We start from the raw sequence: 21,401 nt of genomic DNA, 5'->3' as shown, positions 1-21,401 counted from the left end.
GGGGGTGGGGGGGGGGGGGGGGGGGGGGGGGAGAGTGCAGAGGGAGAGTGAAAAGAAAAGTTATAGCTTTCACCTTCAGTTTGAAAGCACATTGAAAATACCAGCACCAGCTGATATGCAAGTTTCTCGATGCCAAGCTTCATCAGGGCAGTTGAGGGGGGTGGTCTCACCTGACCCATTAAGAAAGGAGATGCAAAGGCTGCGTTATCTAGGGCAGTCCAGTTGAATGAAAGTGGAAACACAGTGGAGAGCCAGTCATGGGGCCCTCTAGAAGGGAGAACAGCACAGAGTGGGACTCAGCCATTGAGAAATAGATGCCATTGGCTCAGTGCAGATGGCAAGGAGAGTGGGCAGTAAGTAATCGGGCAATGGAGGGGTTTTCATCTTTCTGGCATCATGGGGTACAAGTGGAAGGAGCAAGGCTGCCAATCCCAGGAGGCCACCTGAGAACACAGGACGCAATAGTTGGCAATGGAGGCGTGGCTCTTAGATTTTGGGTCCAGTGATGATATGGGGCAATGCCCTCAGCAGGAGGGGCAGAGTCCTGGGCATCAGGAAGGAAAAAGGTTAGGAAAGACAGAGCTATACCCTCAGTGTAGGATCTACGGGTGAAGGAGGAGCTATCTAGAGATGGTGAGACCACACCCTTAGAAGACTGCGACTCAAGGCAGATGGTCAGACACCTGATCACCAAAGACTCACCGCACAGCACTGCTTGCTTGCCATGCCGTATCAGTAGTGGTCAAAGTCATTTGGCCTTGAACTTCTTCGCTTATAGCTCCTTCTAAGGATCAGCTGTGGATCTTTGTGGTATCCTGTAAACAGTTGCCCATCATTGCATCTCACAGGTCTCTGATCTTTATTTGCCAGGCCTAGCCAGAACATTCAATTCCGGACAGATGGGGCCCAAATGGCACAGAACGCACTAGATTTTGCCCCCATCACCTGATTCTCCCAGGTGCAGGCATCATTGATTATGCCCCATGATCATCAAGGCTAACAGACTAACCATTCAGTAAGATTCATCAACAGAAAGAGCTTCCCACTCCCTCTCAGTTCAGTTGGATGCAAGCACAACGAGAGCTTCCTCCATGCGTGCACTCACTTTCCTGACAGCTGCCATGACTCCTTTATCCTCCACCAGTCCAGGCTGCTGCAGCTCTTCCTTCCGCAACTCCCCCCCACAAATACTGTTATGACCAAGATAGGAAGAGTGCGCAGTTTCTCTAGCCCAACTACTCCACAAGTCCTAAGTATAAATGTTTAAATCAGGAACCAAAACGGCCAATTGTTTACCTTCACTACTGCAAGACACAATAAAATAGACTTTATCCAGGCTTCTTGCAATAAACTCAGAATATTGCTGAAAAAAAGAGATTTTTTGTCAAAGCTTTTCATCTTGCACTCATCAGGACAATTTTGGTGTGCTTCAAAAGACCAACCCAGACATACACATCAGTAAATGTGACAAAGGGATGGGAATAGTCATCCTTAACAAGCATGACTATATCAACAAAATGCATGCCATTCTTAATGACGTCTGAATTTGTATCCATTGGACTCGCCACTCAACATGACCGCGCAACCTTGCTCAAAAGTAAGCTACCATAAAAAACGCTTGCTCAACTTGTATAAGAGCAGTGAGCTGCCGTGTGATATATATGACAGGGTTCATCCTCATGGCTCACTGCATCCACGTATGTATGGCTGAGGCACACTAAAGTGATATCCCTTTACACTCCATCTTATCTATGACGGGTTCTGAAGAGCATGAATTCGCAAAATGGTTGGGTGAATTGTTACAAGCAGTTCTGAGCAAGTTTTCCAGATACACAGTGAAGGATTCCTTCACATTTCCATACAGGGCTTGCATATCAATAGCAATGTGCTCATTTGACATTGCTAGCCTATTCACCAATGTTCCATTTAAGGCAGATATACGCGCTGCAGCATTATATCATGGCGATCTAGACCCACCACCATTGTGTGAATAAGTATTAGCTTATGAACTCGGCAACTGTCGCAGTTGAATTCAGTTTTGATGACACCATGTATGCCCAAATAGATGGTGTTGCCATGGGATTCCGCTCTTTGCCCAGCTGTCGCAAACATCTTTGTTGGGTTCCATGAGAAATGTGTGTTCAATGGATTGACACCTAGCCTCCTAACCCTTGCATATTTCTGACATGTGGATGATATGTTTACTTTATTTAAATCCACAGTGCATGTAATAATTTCCTTGCATGCCTTAATGGGCTCCATCCTGTGCTTAAATTCACCTTTGAAATGGAGCAGTTACATGAATTCCCTTTCCTTGATATGCTAGTTGGGAAATCTGCCAGGGGTCTCTCTACCACAGTCTACCGCAAGCCTACCTTTGCTAATCAATACACGCATGGGATCCTTATAACTCCACGCACCATAAGATTGGCCTTATTAGCAACCTCGTAAATAGGACCCGAGCCATTTGCTCACCATGCAAGTTTGATGCTGCAATAGAGTGCATCAAAGCCATCCTGCGGGATAATGGCTACCCTGATCAGATAATTTAGCATTGTATATCATGCAAACTCAGGAACCAGCCCAAGGCTGTCACTTTCAGTCCTGAAAAGTGCCCAGTCTATCTAAGATTATCCTGACCCAAAAACTTGAGAAACAGGTGAAGCTAGCTGCCACTATGCAGCAGCAACATGAGTGGTACTTGCCACTAACAGGGTGCTGCCATCAAGCCAAGAAGATGTTTTGCATATCACATAAATGCGTAACATGGTGCATGGATTTTAATGCCAGTGTAATGATAGGCATGTTGGCCATATGTGCCATTGACTGGCAGATCATATCAAACAGCATGTCCCTTCTGCTCTTCGCAAAGGGCAAGGTATATAGCATACCCAGCCAGCCCGTGCTTGCAAAACTCAAAACACAGTATTGAACATTTGATGCAATTCCACGATTGGACAACATTTGCTAAATAATCCTCAGTGTGCTAAGAATTACGCTGACAATCAATTTAAGATCGTCAGTTGGGCTCGCAGTGTGGCACATTTGCATGTATTGGAAGCTACATATGTCAATACACAGGACCCTGTTCTTTGCAGACAGAAAGAACATGTACACACATTGAGCCTGTTTCAGTTAAAACAAAGTAAGTGACAGCCATTCGCTGGTTCATTCCCCAGGGCAATGTCTTGGCCAATCATAGTCAAGCTGCCTGGTTTAAATTTCAAACAATGCTTGACAGTTAACTGCCAGTCACCATCAACTGGTGCATTCTCCATGGCATCTGTCAACTAATCCGCACTCTCTTCCTATACAGTCTAGATTGTTGTTTCCGTCAACATTGGCATTTTCTTGGAAATTGTCTTGATCAGTGCAAGATGAAAAGCTTCGCCGAAAAGGCTCTTTTTTTCAGCAATACTCAAGTTCTGTATGACCAAACAACGATTTTTAAACTCAGTAATTGATTTATTATGAAACAAAACTTTTTTTCAAAAACATGTTGCAAAACTGGTTAACATACAATTGGTAATCCAGAAGTATAACAATTTATCCCTTTTAATATCCCAACACACACACACAAAACAAAGGACAAGAGATATGGGTCTAAGGGAACACTTTATGTAAAAGGATAAAGTTCGAAAAAGGTCTTGGCGTTGTTGATTTGGTGTTCCTGTATGTGAAGGTGAAGTGCTGATCACAGCAGTTGTCTGGAAACCCTTTCCAAAGGATCTTCAGTGAAACATTGGGCAGAATTTTGCCCTCATCAAGCAGGCACAGCTGGGAGGCTAACTACTGTCTGTGATCGAGGCTGGACCGCGATTTCATGCTGGTGGGCCAATTAAGGCCCGCCTGGCATGAACTGCATGCTGCAGCGCTCAGTGTTGCCTGTGTGGGGGGAGGAGGGCGAGTGCAAATTTCGCGGATGCGTGCTGGAAAAGCTCCCTGAGGCACCTCTGTGCCCCAGGGAGATGAACAGTTTTCTAAATAAAAATAAAGAATTTTAAGGTGTAAAAAAACATGTCCCCTCATGTGACTCTGTCACATGAGCAGGGGCATGCTAGAAATTAGGATGATTTTTTAATTTCTTAAAGATGGATCAAAACCTCATCCCACCCACGGATGAGGTTTCACAAAAAATGTAAAGGCCCCCTGGCCTTTTTGCTTGCCCACCAACCTTAAGGATGGACAGGCAGCGAAAAATTTAAATCAATTGGGTTGTTAATGGCCTTAATAGGCCTTTTAATTTTCGGTGGGCACGCTGCCAACTTCTGTGCGTGCCTGCCGACTGAAATATCGTGCGAGGCGCGATGACGTCGGGATGCTCCCCCAATGTCATCGTGTGTCATTTTACGCTCAAGTGGGTCAGGCGTGAGCCCACCCGCTCAGTGAAAAATCCTGGCCATTGCCTTTGTTAACTCTCACTTGTCGCAGCCTCACAGGCTTTCAAATACAGACAAGTTATACTGAGATGAGAGTTTTCTGGTTGAAGGTGAACATGCATTCTGGACTGCAGGCAATACAGGGAGAGAGGGAGAAAGAGAGAGGAGCAATCTTCCTTCACAGTTCACTCCCAAGACACACACACAGTTCAAAAAACATGTTCAGACAGAACTTTTCCCAGGCCAGGTGTTTTTCAGCCAATCAGCCAGAGCCCACAGCGTAGCCACAGCAGTTTTAAAAAAATATTTTTTAACTCAAATAAACAAAATACGTCATGTCCTCAGGTGTCCTGCTGGTCATTTTGCTGAAGCCATGTGATTTCTTGAAAAAAGCAGCTTGCTCACAGAGCAAAGTGAACTTGTAACCTTTAAAAAAAAACTCAGGAGAGTGCCCAAATAATTCAATGTCCTACCATTTTTTTTAAAAAGCATATACTTCTTAGAGATATAGATTCCTAACATGCCTCCACTCTTAAGAAATGAAACACCATTTCAAAATGCATTTCATTACAAAGTGTACAGGAAAAACATATAAATTATATTTAAAAATTCAAACGTGCACTCACTCATTAACTCCTTATACGGAACCTATACAGTTTTCACTGGTGATCATGATTTCCAGATAATTCAAACAAAATTACATTCTTGATAACGCATCAGCAATTATATTATTCTTCCCAGCAATATGGATAACCTTTGAGTAATAAGGCTGTATTAGCAAGCTCCATCAGAACAGTCTGACATTCTGTGTCTTAAACTTTTCCACAAAGGCCAAGGGATTATGGTCAGAATATATTAGTGTTTCTTTATAGCCATGATGGACACATACCTCAGAATGTTTATGAGCCAGTCATAATCCCAAGGTTTCCTTTTCTACCATAGAGTCTCTCTTTTGGTGCCAATTTAATTTCTTTGGAAGTACCCACAGGCTTCTTTATGCTTGATTTATCTTATTACAATAAGACCACACCCATCCCCAAGTGGGTAGGAGTCTGTTTTTGTTACTGCATTAACCTTTCTGTATTCTATGCAAAATCTGGTTGACCCATCAGGTTTAGGCACTAGCACTATGGGAGAACTCCAACTGCTTTGACTAGTTTCAATTAGATGATTTTCCAACATTTGTTGAATTTCTGCTTTCACCGGAGTCTGTTTCTTTGGGCTTAAATGATAAGGGTGTTGTTTTATAGGAGAAAATTTCCCTACATCCACATCATGCATGGTTAAAGCTGTACACTCTGTTTTATCCGTACAGATTCCTTTAAATTCTCCTTTAAATAAGTGACCTCACTAGATGATCTTGTTGTCCTAAGTATGAGAACATGGTGTCTAACATTTCAGTGTTAGCTAACCGGACAGTAGGAGGTTCAATTGGTGAACTGTCTAAGTTTCCTTCTGCCTCACTCTCACTGTCATACTCCACTGTCCCTACTACTTGACGTATCTGCTCCTTCTTATCCATCTCCCTGCAATGGTATTGTTTTAACATATTGATATGATACAGTTGATTCTTTTTCCTATGATCTGGGGTGTCTATCAAATAATTTACTTTGCCAACCTTCTTAATGACCTTGTATGAACCATTGAGCCAGGCTTTCAGAGGATCCCCCTGTGAAGGCAATAACACTAACACTTGATCTCCTGGTTGAAATGTTAGGGTCTCAGCTTGCTTATCTACCCATTCCTTCACCTTTGTTTGTGAAATTTTAAGACATTCTTGAGCCACTTTGTAGGCTTCCATGAGCTGTTTCTAGAACACGGATACATAATCTAAAATACAGAATTCACCTCTCTGTCCCCAAAACTTTTCTTTGATTAATTTCAGAGGACCTCTTATCTCATGTCCATAAATTAATTCAAAAGGACTAAAACTGGTAAATTCATTTGGTAAATCTTGGGTATCAAATAAAAGAAAGTCCAGTCCTTTGTGCCAATCATGGGGATACTCATGACAATACGCTTTAATCCTTATTTTGAGTTTGATCAGTACCTCTCTAAAGCTCCCGGTGTCTGTGGATAATATGTCTTGGAAGTTAACTGGTTTACACCCAAACTACTTATTATGTTTTGAAAAATTTTAGACATAAAATTGGAACCATGGTCCGACTGCATCTCCACCGGTAATCCATATTGAGCAAAAAATTGAGTTAATTTCTCTGCCATGACCTTAGCTGTAATTGTTGTCAAAGGTTTGGCCTCTGGAAATCAAATTGTCATATCCATAATAATAAGGATATACTGATGTCCCACTTTCGTTTTTGCTAACGGTCCCACACAGTATACTAAAACCCTATTAAATGGTTCCCTAAAAACTGATATGGGAATTAAGGGTGCTGGCTTGATTGTAGGTTGCGGTTTCCCTACAATGTGGCACATAAGGCACATTTTACAAAACTGCACCACATCCTTGTGAAGACTTCGACAGTAAAACTGTTGGTTTATCCATGCCTGAGTTTTCCATATCCCTACATGTCTTGCCATAGGCATTTCATGAGCTATTGTAATATCTCTTTACGATATCTGGGCGGTACCACTATCTGATGAACAACTTTCCACTCTTCATCTGCAGCTCTGTGAGGAGGTCTCCACTTTCTTATTAGAATTCACGTTTTAACATAATAACATGTTGAAACTCCCTCAGCTTCAGTGTGGGCTGATTGTGCTATCTTACTTAACTCCGAATCAGCTTGTTAAGCCTCAATTAAAAATTTAATAAGCGTCTCTTTCAGATTATCCAAGTTTTTAAAAGAAAGTTTCAGCTAACCAAACATCTGTTTGCAGTATTACTTTGACTTCCATTGATGGACTTTGCTTAGCCATTACTTGGGTCATCATACACAAAGGAAAAATTCCTGGAACCCTTTTCCTGTAACTGCTCTGTCTTTTTAACCTCACTTAGGCTTTCCACAATTATGGAAGAGACTGCCACCTTTGCTCCGGCTAAATCATTTCCCAGGAGAAAGTCAATTCCATCTACGGGTAACTTCTGGACAATCCCTACCATCACTGTCCCAGGCATTAGATCACACTCCAAGTGTACCCGGTACAAAGGTACAGGTATATACTCCCTGCCAATGCCATTTATTAAAACTTTGGCTTTTAATACGCTCTCTCGTGGAGAAGTTATGCCTTTCTGCAGTAAAAGTGTTTGAGTGACTCCTTAATATAATTAAAGGTTTAGCTATCTCATTTGCGGGATAAAGGATTAATTTTCCTCTCAACAAAAATTCTTCATAACCCTCATGTACCTTAGTTACCTCCCCTGAACTCACATAAGTGTTCACATTCGGACTCACAGCTGTAGTTAACACTACAAATTGATCTGTTATATTTTCAGTCAGGGTTATTTTTTCCTGAATTGCTCATACGTACCCTGCACAACCTCCAGCAGTCTGCATGAAGGTGTCCCACCTTGTTACAATGGAAACACTTAGGCCATCAAATATCATTTCCACCCTCAGCACTTTCCTTTCTGATCTGAGTCGTCGTCCCTGGGGCGTTCCCAGCTGCCTCTTTTCTTCCTTGGTTTCTTGCCTTTCTTTCACTCTCCCACTTTCTATCCTTCTGGGGTTTGTGGGGGTGATAGAAAAAGGATTTTCATTTATGGACCAGCTCATAATAGTCAACCATCTCCACTGTCTGTCTAGCTGTTGTAGCCCTTTGGTCTCCAACATGGATTGTAACGACTGGTGGAAGTGAATTTTTAAACTCTTGCAGGAGAATTATTTCCCCAAAAGCTTCATACGTGGCATCTATATTTAATGCCCATATCCAACAATCAAAATGATTTTGCTTTAGCCTCTCAAATTCAATTTAGGTTTACCCAGGCTGCTTCCTTATGTTTCACAACTTCTGCCTGCAAGTCTCAGGGACCAACTCACACACACTAAGAATAACCTTTTTTATTGCATCATAATCCATAGAAACCTCTTCCGAAAGTGATGCACAAACCTACAAGCTCTGCCCACTAACCTACTTTGTAGAAGCAGTGTCCAGGTTTCTTTTGGCCACTTCATTTGTCCAGCTACTTCCTCAAATGAAATGAAGAATGCCTCAACATCCCTTTCATCAAACTTTGGAAGGGCTTGTACAAACTTAAAACATTTCCTGACTGGGCTTTGGGTTGGGGGTAGTTTTTCGTCATCAGAACTTACCTCAGCATCTGAAGCTTCTTGCTTTAAATTCCAGTCTTTTAAGCTGGTATTCCCTTTCTCGTTCCTTCTCTCTCTCACTTGCCTATCTTTTTTTATCTTTCTCCCTATCCTCCCTTGCTAACTTCTCCCTCTGGAGGTCAAGTTTTCGCATTTCCATTTCTCTTTCAAGTTTTCTCATCTCTCTCTTTTTCCTCCAATTCAAGTGTTTTCAGTTCCTTTTCTTTTTCAAGTTCATGCTTTGCATTTCTCTATTTCTTTCTATCTCAAGCTGCTTCATTTGCAACTGAATCCTAGCTAACTCTAGCTGTGATACACCAATTTCAGGTGTCTCCTCTTTTAATTCTAAAGACTGGATAATCACTTTAATCATATCATCCTTATGAAATCCTGTTTTTATTTCTACCTTCACTTTATCTGCTAACTTTCTCAGTTTAAGTCAAGGGTTTTAAATTACCTACTGTTACATCTTCTACTCCCAGAAAATTCTTAGCGACTTACAAAGCCATTTTGGTTCACTAATATATAAGAAACCTGGTCCGTTTATCCTTTACTAAGAAAGTATTAATCCACATCCAATCATCCCTTGTCCACATTTCAAAATCCCGTAAGAGCCCCCAATCTATGTTATGACCAGGACGGGAGGTGTGCACAGTTTCTCAAGCCCCACTGCTCCACAGGTCACACCATAAGTGTAAATGTGTAATTCACTCAACAAAATGGCCAATTGCTTACCTTCACTTCGGCTACTTTCAATAAACTCAGAATAATTGATTTATTAAGAAACAAAACTTTTTTTTCAAAAACAAGTTGCAAAACTGGTTAACTTACAATTTATAATCCAGAAGTGTAACAATTTATCCATTTTAAAATCCCAAAACAAAACAAGGGACACGACAAATAAAGTCTCTGCAGAGTTTGGCATAAGGAAACACTTTACGAAAAACGATAAAGTTTGCAAAAGGTCTTGGTGCTGTTGATTTGGTGTCCTTGGATGCGAAGAGGGAGTGCTGTCACAGTAGTTGTCTGGAAGTCCTTTCCAAAGGATCTTTGACAAAACACTTTGTTAACTTTCGCTTGTCGCAGCCTTTCAAGTACAGACAAGCTATATTGAGATGAGGATTTTCTGGTTGTGAGAGACAGAGAGAGAAGAAAGAAAAGAGAAAGAGAGAGAGATTGCTCCCAAGACACACAATGCATTCAACAACATGTTCAGATTGAACTTCTCACAGGTTAAATGTTTTTCAACCAATCAGCAGGAGCCCACAGCCTTGCCACAGCAGTAATTATATTTTAATTCAAGTACAAAAAATAACTCTCCTCTCCTCAGATGTCTTGCTGGTCATTTAACTGAAGTCGTGATTTCTTGGAAAAAGTAGCTTGCTCAAAGGCCAAAGTGAGCTTGCAATCTTTTAAAAACTCAGGAGGGTGTCCAAATAATTCAATGTCCTTCCAATTTTTAAAAACAGCATATAGTTTTTGAAGATATGGATTTCTAACATTACATGGATGGATTCTAGGGCACAAGTGTTATCCTTTAAAGAGATGGCTACTCAGCCCTTTACAAAAAAAGAGGCACAGAGGTGTTACAAACACAGCCATCTGCCCACAAAGACCACCATCGAGCAGGCCACTAGACTTTTGAAGGTACAATTCTGGTGCCTGGACCGGTCTTGTGGTGCCCTGCAATACATACCTCCCAGTGTGCCGCTTCTTGTGATGGTCTGCTGCACACTCCATAACATGGCCCCCCTGAGAGTTGACTTTGAAGAGGGTGAGACCCTGGAAGGACACAGCTCATCAGAGGAAGATGAAGAGAAAGGGGAGGCAGTGTGGGAAGATGGGAACACCAGGGTATCCCAGCTGCTCAGGGAGGTGTCCAGGCCTGGCGCTAGGCTGCTGCACCTGAATCATTGTGGGGGCAGCTTCCATCACTAGGCTCTGCTGCACAAATGCTCCCTCTGTCAGAAGGGCCTGGGAGGCCAAAGTTGCTGATTTCCCCTGTCAAGAGGTGACACAGGTGCTCAAAGCCCTGAGTCACGGTGGTGCGCATGAGTTGGATGGACACCTCCATTTTTAGCCCATGACTGCAACGTGCTGCGGAGAATCCTAACATGTCGAAGCACATCTGATGTTGGGCTAGACAAAGCTTTCTTTCCAGTAACTCCTGAGACCCTGCATCTGTACCCAGCAGAGCTCTGTGTCTGTCCTCCCTCCTCAGAGGTAGACTGCTTCTGTCTCTGGCACCTTCTACTGCACACTAATGCTCATCACCCCATCCAACTATGTGAGGGCCCCCCGAGGTGACTGTATCTGCGCTGGTAGAGAGTGCACTTGTAAGGTATAATGGTGCTTCTCCAGAGTACTGTTGCTGTGCTGCTCTTGGCCCAGTAATTGTGAGGGAGCTGGTCTCCTTGGTTTAATATGTGCCTCTGTGAGAGATACAAGAAGTCCAGCCTTGGATTAGCCTTGGAGAGCAGAAGCCTCTGCATGTGCTAAGACTTCCCAATGCAACTCAATGTTGGGTATGCTGTAGGACTGGGTGGAGTGCAAAGCATTCTCTTAGTGAACATATTGCACTCTTGAATCATGATCTACACCACAGATGCCCATTTCACCTTTCCTAACTTCCTCATGGTCGGTGACTTTGGCCATGTTCATGGTTCCCTCCTCCAAGTCTATGATCACACAAAGATAGGGAACTCATCCAATAGCCTGGGACCATTTCTCCTGCAGGGATCAGTGCTTGGGTCATTACTCTTCACAATCTGTATCAATAATTTCAGTGAAAATGTTGGGGATATTGGATATATGCTTGTGGGTGGCATGAAGGTCTGTGCTGGTACCAGAGGTCTTGTGGAAAAAAATACAATGTGATCTAGATGCAATAGGGAATGCACCCACATCAGGTTTTTAAATGTAGATAAATGCAGCATAATGCATGTGGGTAGGGCTAATGTCAAGCAAGCATATCATGCTAGCTCTGAACTAAAGCCTGTTGAGAGGGAAAGAAATCAAGGTGTCATAGACCTTTGGAAACTCTTGAACTTTGGTCAGCAGCGAGAGGCTATCTAAAATACAATTTGACTATCAGGGTTTGTAGCTCAGACAAATAGGATATTAGAATGGATAGTTAAAACAATATTCATTTCTTTTCGTATACACTGCAAAGGGATGGGTAGAAAAATAATTTATTATCTAAGTAATTCCTTTGAGTTAAAGTTGGTGCACATGCTGCAATCATAATGATGTGCTACATTAAGTGTAAAGTGGGTTGTTTTCTGCTCATTGAGGTACACTGGCAGTAATTGATACAATTTTCCACTCTAGGCACCTAGTAGAAGCATCTGGTCTGCCAACTCAGCTTTAACACAGCCACTTGAAGAACAAAGCTCAGTTTACTCTCCAACAGTGTGCCTTTATCTTATCCTCACAAGAGCATTAGTTTTCCTATTGCTCACTCCAGCCATCTTTGTAAGCTCCCTGAGCAACTTTGGCAATTTAGTGTTGAAATGTGAGCAGTTTTATTTTGAGTCCATACCCACTAGGAACTGGTTCGAGTCTGGCCAAATTCATTCTACATAGAAATGTTACAGCCAACAAAGAACTATTTGCCTGAATGCTTCAGCTGCATTCAATATCAAGTCTCTGGAAAAGAACCAATTTTAAAGCATCATAATACTCTGCTCACCAATGATTTAAAGAGTTGGCCACACTTATGCACAGACTGGGCAAAACAGTTTCTATTCCAACATCTCTAATTTAATATTTATCACACAGGCAAAGCACTCAGGAAACTTCACTCTATTGCTAGACTAAGGGACACAGGCACGTGTAACTGTTACAAAACTGGTTCAGAACTGGCAATTTTTTTTCCTTTTAAACTAAAGCCAAGTCACTGAATTATTTTGATAATAACTTGACAACAAATAATTTAAGCTCTCATAAAAGGTCAAAAATATTGAACCTAACATTCCTGTTTGAAACAGAATTACATAAAGGCAAAAAACATTGAAGAAATTTACCATTATGTTATTCAAATTGGTTGCTAGGCACATTTTAAGAAATCTTAGCAACAGGTCACATGCCTAATTGAATTATTCTGTACCACTTTACTGAGAATTTAGCAACAAGTTTTCCTTTTCCTAGGTACAATATTATGTCCTCAAATATACAAAAATTTTAAATAATTGTCTAAACTACATTGCAATTGTAGCACATGAAAAACTTCCTGTTGAAATATATATTAACATAAATGCTTTGGTTTGCAATTTTGCAGCGTGTTCAAAATATTTGAGCAAGAAGCAGCTTTTCTTTTTTAGGCTGCATTGATGTTTACAAATCAGTTTGTTAAACATGGCAGAGTAAAAAATGAGTTCACAAAAAATGATTGCCCACAGTGAGGAAAGCCATAGTGTGAACCCACTTCTCCTTGCTCCAAAAGCTCCCCCCACCAACCCACACAAACAGCAAAGCTCTGTCTAGCATCTCTATATGCAGGAATAAAACAGGACAGCTTGCATTTTATTGTTCAACTCAAGATGCTTTCCAATATTATATCCTGTCAATCAAGCATTTTGACGCAGGCCTCATTTAAAATAAAATTAAAGATAAATGCAGCACATTTAAATAAATAAGGCTTTATACCATACATACAGGGGAATAATTTAAAATGCAATAAACATACTGAATGAAATTGAGTACTTTAGTGTTAAAGTATTGGCTCAAGTTGCATAAATGATTAATAGTGTGCTAGAATGCTACGGTTCAAGTCTTTGGTCATTATTATATACACTCAAGTTGACTTCTACAGAATGTGTTGTTATTACTAACTATGACTCAAAGTTCATAGACAATAACATATTTCTTTCATTCTAATGTTAAAAATTTAAATCATTTTTAAAAATTGTAGAGGAGTTTCACCTACTTTGGTTGAGCGAAAACAACTTTGCAAAATCATAAAATAATAAAGTTTTATTTTGTTGCCTGTTATGTGCATTTATGAGATAAGAATTAAAACAGAAGACATTCACCAAAGACCCAATGAATAGAATTAGTTTAAAAAGTCAGTGTGGCTGAAATAAGGCAAGTCCAATTGTTGAATAAAAACTTTACCTAAGTCCTGGATTAATTTCAATTAGGCTTTCATTTAAGGCAGAAATAATGTCTGAACAAAAATACAACTGAAGGTGGATTGTACCTGGATGCAGTGATAATTATTGTAGTGATATCATAAAATGCATCATTTAGTATAGATGTTTTGGCTACATTGATATAGACAGTTATGAATATGGATGATTACTCTATACCCCTATTCTGATCAGGATCAGAAGTAGTTGCTAAGGGGATGATTCTTAAACTGTGTGGAATTCTTATAGCATGCAAATGATGGGAAAACTTTTATTCACGGAGCTGACTGTTTTCAGTTAATTTAACATATACCAGGGTATAGTGATTTAAAAAAAAACATTTTATGCAATTCTTTAAGATTATGAGCAGTAGTGTAGGTTTCCAGAGTTTGTAACCACCTATCATACACATCACCATTATCTAAAATGTTGGCAAGTTTAATGCTGAAAACAAATGTAAACAAACCAAGGAGCTACATTCTCCAATTTAAAAATGATCTTATTTCAATAGAATTGAAAATTGGGCGATTTCTACAATGAGCATCTGATCTCCAATGCCAGTTTTATGTGAGGGTAGCAATTTGAAATTCCACCCCATGATTACTGCAATAAAATTTAAATAATTCTGAGATGGTAAATGATCAGTATTAAATAATAATGCAGATTGGCAAACTAAAGAAAATGCCCCTTCATAAGTGTCGGCTTAGCTAAGTGAGGGGCTCTCACCGGCGAATCAGAAGGGCATGGATCAACCCATATTCTGGATTTCAGTAGTAATGTAGGCTGACACTGCAATGCACTATTGAAGGAGTTCTGCATCTTTGGAGGTGTTGCATTTTGGATGAGATGTTAGACTGAGCCCAAGTTCACCTGATCAGATGGATATGATAGATCCTATGGCACTCGCTGAAGAAAGCAGGTACCCCAGCCAACATTTATCCTTCATCTAGCACCACTAAAACAGCTCAACTGATAACTTGATTTTGCTGTCTGTGTGCAAATAGGTATTTTTTTAATTAAAAAGTAATTCATAAGCTGTAAAGCTGCTTGGGATATCATGACAATGTGAAAGGTGTTAAGTTCTTTCTTTTTTCATTTCAATAATTTAATGCTGATCTAGTGTGAAAATACATTGAACGGTGGAGTAATAGTTCCAATTTCATCCCATGTTTCCCAGGGATTGTGATAAGTGTGATGATCTGACCTGGAAGCAGTACAGTAAGGAACTTTTGTAATTTCTTTAAAAGGTCTGTGGAATCTGTAATTGTTTTTAAGCATGTTTGAAAAGGACTTTTAAGAGTTTGCATCAATTGTAATGGGATCAATTGCAATTTTCAAGAAGAAATACTGGTCCATGTGATCTGGCGATCCTTGCCTGGAAGCAGTACCAACAAAAAGGAAGTTAAGATACAAAAAAGCCATGTGGCTGGCAGACACTAAGGAGAGCTACAAGCAGAGGAGCTTGAGCATGAAGGCGATCTGTGCATAGGTGCAGACTCAAAGAGAAAGCATATTTTTTGTGAGGGGAAGGAGCAAATCACACTCAGGGCAGAAAAGGAGACAGGAGCTCTTGGAGGTAGTGTGCAAGCTGGCTTAAAAGGTCTAAAACCTGGAGAGCTGTATGAATAACCTGAAGGTGCAAAAGAACTAAGTGTTTTCCCAGAGGTGGCCAAACTGTGAACTGTGGTATTACCAGTTGGTCGGGTGAAAAGGAGCTCTGGAAAGCTACACTATCAGAACCATCATGACCTGTGGGAGAGAGGGTTTACAGAAGAGTGCCTTGCTGATGATAATTGTACCCATTAAACTCAAAGATGAAAGCTGTTGTTAGATATGACTACTGACCTACTCTTCATGAATAAATAGCAGTATATTCTGGAATTGTATAGCTACATAAGTGCCACATTCATGTGAAGAGTGGTCCGAATGCTTGTGGTTGCGTAAGACAGATCTTTGCTGTATCAACTATTTAAAGTGAAATTTACCTTTTTATTTGAAGTATAATTTGCCTGTTAATTCATGTTTAATGTGCATTGGTTCTGACTTGTGTTGAAGTAAAGGCTGCATTTGCTGCCAATGCCATGCATGTGCAGTTGTATTCTGATGAGAGGCCCAGGTTAACAGCCACCATAATTATAGGGGGCAATGTACAGCAGGGTGCATGCGTGGTCATCATTGGCAGCAGGAGAAAATGTTGTGAATTTCTATCCTGGACTGACAATGATGGATTTTGGAAACTCCTTTGACAAGGGGTTAAAACTGAAGGATTTACAGATGGAAAACTAGGATCTTTTCCATGTGGGATATTTTACTGCAGTCGTGTTGATGAGTGTTTCTAAATGTTGCCTCATTATTGCAGTAAGGTAAATGGATTGTAGGTTGCTGTGAGTATTACGTGAGACAACATAGTCCAACACTCACAGCAACCTACAATCCACTTACGTTATTGGGATAGTGAGAAAGTTTAGAAATACTCACCAACATGACTGCAGTAAAATATCCCACAAGGAAAGGATTTTAGTTTACCGTCTGCAATCCTTCCCTCTCCTTTCTGCCACTCTTGAGTTGCAGGCTGCAGGCTCCAGCAATGACGTCATTGGATTTCTGCACATGCAGTGTGCATGCGCAGATGGGTATTGGTGGCCATATTTCATTGCCGGGGAGACAGTGTAAAGCAAAAGCTACAAAATGTGGAATCTGGTTGGTAATTTCTTCATTTGGGGGTCATTCAGTAAATTTGGTTATTTTGGTTTACAGATCCCCCCAAAGGAATTGCAACATAAGCAGAAGCAATACTTTTTTTTGTATTCATTCTTAGGGTGCAAGCATGGAAAAGATGGAAAATGATTAAGCAAGCCACCCTAGGTCATTCTTGTGCATCTTCTTGTGTGGCAGTTTACAAAATAATTTAGGCAGTACCCTGGGAGCAGGTCATATGGCTGCCCTCTCAACAATACACATAAGGGCCAAACAAAGAACAAAGAGGATAAGTGAATAACATGATGGGAAGAATTGGAAGGTAATTTTTCAGTATTAATACATTAACATGCAGATTTTTGGGGCTGATGATGGAGCACATACTTGAAAGATTTTACCTTTTGAAGTATAAGATACATTTATTGTTCCTCTTTAGCTCATACTATACTTCATTTTATTATTAGGATATGGTAAAAGAACACTTAGAAAATCATAAGATGATTGGTCAGACAGCACGGATTTGAGAGAAATTGTGCTTGAGATATCTGTTAAGTTTTTTGAGGTTGTAATTTGTAGGGTAGCTAAGGGAGAATAAGTGAATCTAGTGTAATTGGGTTTTCAAAAAACATTCAATAAGATACCATACAAGAGGTTAATACACAAAATTAGGGCTCATGGAATTAGGAGAAATAAATTAGCATGGATTAAGGACTGAATAATGGACAGGAAACAAAGATTAGAAATAAAGGAAACATTTTCAGGATGGGAAGCCATCCAGTAGGGTACCATAAGGATCTGTGCTTGGGCCTCATCAGCTACTTACAATCTATACCAATGACTTAAATGAGTGGATCAAGTGTAATACAGCAGATCCAAAGTTGCTGACGATACAATTAAGAGGGAAAATAAGCCATGAGGAGGATGCAAAGACACTCCAAGAGGATACTGACAGGTTGAGTGAGTGGGTAAGAAGGTGGCAGGTGGAATAATGTGCAGAAGTGTGAAGTTATTCTACTTGGAACAAAAAATAGAAATGCAGAATATATTTTAAATGATGAGAGACTAGGAAACGTTGGTATTCAGAGGGACCTGGGTGGCCCTGTACACAAATCACACAAAGTTAACATGCAGGTACAGCAAGCAGTTAGAAAAGCAAATGGTATATAAACCTTTATGGCAAAAGGATTTAAGTATAAGAGAAAAGGAATCTTATGTGGGGCTTCCATGAGATTACACCTGGAGTACTATGTACTACAGGCTTGATCTCCTTACCTTAGAAAGGGTGTTCTTGCCTTACAGCAAGATTATTAGATGAATACCCAGGATGAGGAGGTTGTCCTAAGAGGATAGACTGAGTAGACTAGGCCTATATTCCCAAGAGTTTAGTAGATTGAAAGGCGACCTTATTGCAACACACAAAATTCTTAAGGTAGATGCTGGGAGGATATTGTCCTGGCTTGGGAGTTTACAACTAAATGGTCACAGTCTCAGAATTAGGTGTCAGCCATTTAGGATTGTAGGCTCAAAATCCCCTGCAACTGGGAAATTTATGGAACTATAAATTTTAAAAAGGTAAGCTGCAGTTAACAGTACAGGGCTGGGCAGCGAAGCATTAATTCAGATATTGAGTGAAAACACAGTGGCTCAAAAGGGTTTGGACATTGACTGACTGCTTTCAGAAAACAATGGTACCAGGTAAATGTCATTACCTGCCATCAACTTATGCAATCAAGAAGCCTGATTACCCAATACAATGACACAAAGGACATATCGATACAATATACTCAAGGAATTATTTAACCACCATGGACAACAGTCCTGGAAGGAGTTCATTCAAATCCTCATTAACTTTGGAGTGCTGTTACTGTGCCACCTCAAACTGCAGGAGAATTGCTTCTACAATGTGAACCGATAATATTCATCTGGATACATCTTCCACAAAAAACCCTGTATTGTTTCAACCAGCAGGAGCTGATGACATTTGCCTGGACTTTGCGTGGAATCAACTAAAGGGACATTGGAACAACAGGTAGGATTTTTTGACATGTCTGAGTTAAATTATTACAAAAGCAGAGCAGACCTGATCATCTGGGCTGCAGTCAAGGAGGGGGGTCAGGAAGGGTCAACCTGGCTCACAAACCTACAGTTCTCACCGGAAAGGCCAGCCGTGTTGGGGATTGCAAGTGTTTTCAGCCATATCGTGGTGATGCTGGCCTGAAGGTTTTGGGCTGCAGTCGGAAGAAGGGTCAAGTTTGGTCACCCTGTCTCAGGCCTACAGTCAACACCAGACAGACGTGCCGTATTGGAGATTGTAAGTTTCACCTAAATTGTAGTGATATTGGTCTGAGGGTTTTGTGAAGGTTTGAGGTGAAAACTTGGGTGTTTTTTGCTGGTACTTTGTAACTTGTTTCAGCCATATCTTGGTGATATTGGTCTGAGGGTTTTTTCTCTTAATGTTTCAGGACAGGATGTGATGTTTTGCCCATGCTTTTGCAAATTTTAACCAAGCCGTGGTGACTGTGTGTCAGGTCCTAGGAATAGGTTGTTTTAAATTTTGTGGGGTTATGGGTGATTCAATAAAGCAATTGTGAATTTTCAGAAGAAACTTGTCTCGCTGGTCATTCTGTTCAAGCCATTCACTTGTGAATCTGGTGTCACGAACTCGAATGTGGGAGGGTCCCTGAGGGAAAAAGGGAACCCCTACAGATTAAGACAAGGAAAAATTTCCTCACTCGAAGAGCTGAAAATCTTGGGAGCTCTACTCCAAAGAGATATGGATACTCATGCGTTGAGTATATTCAATAAAGAGATCGACAGATTTTTCGACACTCGGAGTCAAAGAGTACCTGGATAGAGCAGGAAGGTGGGGTTAAGGTAGAAATTCAGCCATGAGTTAAGTGAATAGCAGAGCTGGCTCAAAGGGTTGCATGGCCTACTCCTACCCCTATTTCTTATGCTCTAATTTAGTATTTGCAGGGCACAGGATATGAAGACGCCACCTTCGATCAACATTGACAACTTCATTCTGGAGGTCATCAACAGCTTCACATACCTTGGCTCTACAATCACCAGGAACCTGCCTCTTGAATCAGAAATCAGCACCAGGATTGCCAAAGCCACAGCTGTCATGTCAAAGTTGAGGTTGAGTGTGGACCAACAGCAAACTAACCAAAAATACAAAGCTCCCTGTATACCAGGCTTATGTTCTCAGCACTTTCTTTTACAGTATTGAAGCATTGACAACTTAAGCAAACCAAGGAAAGCGGCTGACCAGCTTCCAACTCCACTACCTCAGATGAATCTTAGGCATCTCCTGACAAGACAGAGTGCTGAGTATGGAGGTACACCAGCGTGCAGGGATCCCCAGCATGTTTAACCTCTTGAGTCAGCAGCGACTCTGCTGGCTGGGTCACGTGAGCCAAATGGATGATGGCTGCATCCCCAAATACATGCTCTACAGCGAGCTTGCTATCTGCATGAGAGCAGCAAGTCGCTCATGTATGTGATACATTGATGTTTTCAAGTTGACCAGGATTCGGAGTCAATGCATGGGAAGTTCTAGTCCCAAGTGCCTGGAGGCAAGTAGTCAGGAAGAGCGCAGAAAAAGCAATGGACAAACAAAAAGAGATGTTGGAAGAGAGAGCCCACTGCAAGGAAGAAACAACCGCTGATGTGAGGCCAACCCTATTCATTTGTGCCAGCTGTAAAAGGGACTTACACTCAGGAATTAGCCTCTACAGCCACAACAAACAATGTTTAACACAGAAGTGACATATAATCTGGGTGCACTCCATCATCTCCAGAGACAGACAAATGCCAATAATTTAGTGCCTGTAATGGGAGATATAACAGTATAAACATGTGCTCTATTTTAAAAGTTTATAAATAATTTGCTTATGCTACAGTAAGCAATGATCAGCTCGGTTCATTTCTTAACCTATCTCTCTCTGTAATGACTCTAAAAGAAATATTTTTTTGGTGTCCGTTCACTCACCCTGTCAAAGAATTCATACAACTTTAAAGTCTTGTCAATCTTCAGTCTGCATTCATCCAGGTTCCTTACAAATTCATCAAACTGTTTTTTGTATGCCTGTAGCTTTCCTTCAAAAACATGCAATGCTGGTGACTTGAAGTCATGACACTTTTCCAGTTTCTTCAAAAGCTCCCTGCCTTTCCTGCAATACCCCTACAACGAAAGAGGATACCTTATCAAAAGTGAAAAACAATTGTGTAATCAAAAAAATGTATTATTCTTGAGAAGCATAAACCTTATCTTTGAAAAAGTAAAACAGTTCATTTAACTACCAACTAGATGCCATTTCTAGGTATCTTAGCTTACAGTCAATGCACTACATGAACATTATAACAACTTTTTTTACACCAGCTAAACAGTTTTCTGGGTAAAGTCAATGTTAAATGAGGTGTTAAAATATTGATGAGAGATATATTTTACTTTATTATACATTTTAACCATAACTTCATGGCAATGTAATTGTAGCTCCATGCATAATGCCACTGAGGCACAAGTGAGGAATATAATTGAAAAAAAAATTCATAAGTGCTGAATATGTTAATTTTGAAAAAGAACTGAATATTTTACTAGAATGCATATTTTAAGGATTTTCAACATAGGATGCATTATTTCTCAGAAACTGTATGATTTAAAAAAAAAATAGGTTACTATGGCACTCCCTAAAGACTGCCTCGCTGTTTGAAGATCCAATTCCAAAATGATGCTCCAGGCTAAGTTAGACAACAGTGAAAGGGGTAAAAAAAAAATCAAGTAGATTTTTAAAGAATTGAGTTATGGTATAAACGTCAACAAATTAAAGTTTTAACTACTGGAGTTAAGCCATAAATTTTAAAATTAGGAAATTATAGAATAGCCTTGGTTAATTAGTACTTTTAGTTAATTCTAATTGGCCATCATTATTCCATTGATTCAAAACTTAAAAGCAAAAATAAAGAAAAAATAGTGTAGAGGG

The 21,401-nt window shown here is 40.4% G+C and overlaps 1 protein-coding gene across 5 annotated transcripts in view; it reads right to left on the bottom strand.

Moving 5' to 3' along the window:
* plekhg4 (pleckstrin homology domain containing, family G (with RhoGef domain) member 4) overlaps positions 1-21,401 on the bottom strand; it is a 279,951-nt gene that overhangs the window by 73,998 nt on the left and 184,552 nt on the right. For all 5 annotated transcript variants that reach the window (XM_041191344.1, XM_041191340.1, XM_041191341.1 and 2 more), the window contains one exon: positions 20,411-20,602. In XM_041191344.1, the coding sequence (XP_041047278.1) occupies positions 20,411-20,602 (192 nt within the window). The remainder of the gene's footprint in view (positions 1-20,410; positions 20,603-21,401) is intronic.

The sequence above is a fragment of the Carcharodon carcharias genome, chromosome 7 (assembly GCF_017639515.1).
Source record: "Carcharodon carcharias isolate sCarCar2 chromosome 7, sCarCar2.pri, whole genome shotgun sequence".
NCBI classification, from domain to species: domain Eukaryota; kingdom Metazoa; phylum Chordata; class Chondrichthyes; order Lamniformes; family Lamnidae; genus Carcharodon; species Carcharodon carcharias.
This window is presented reverse-complemented; position numbering and strand designations above follow the sequence as displayed.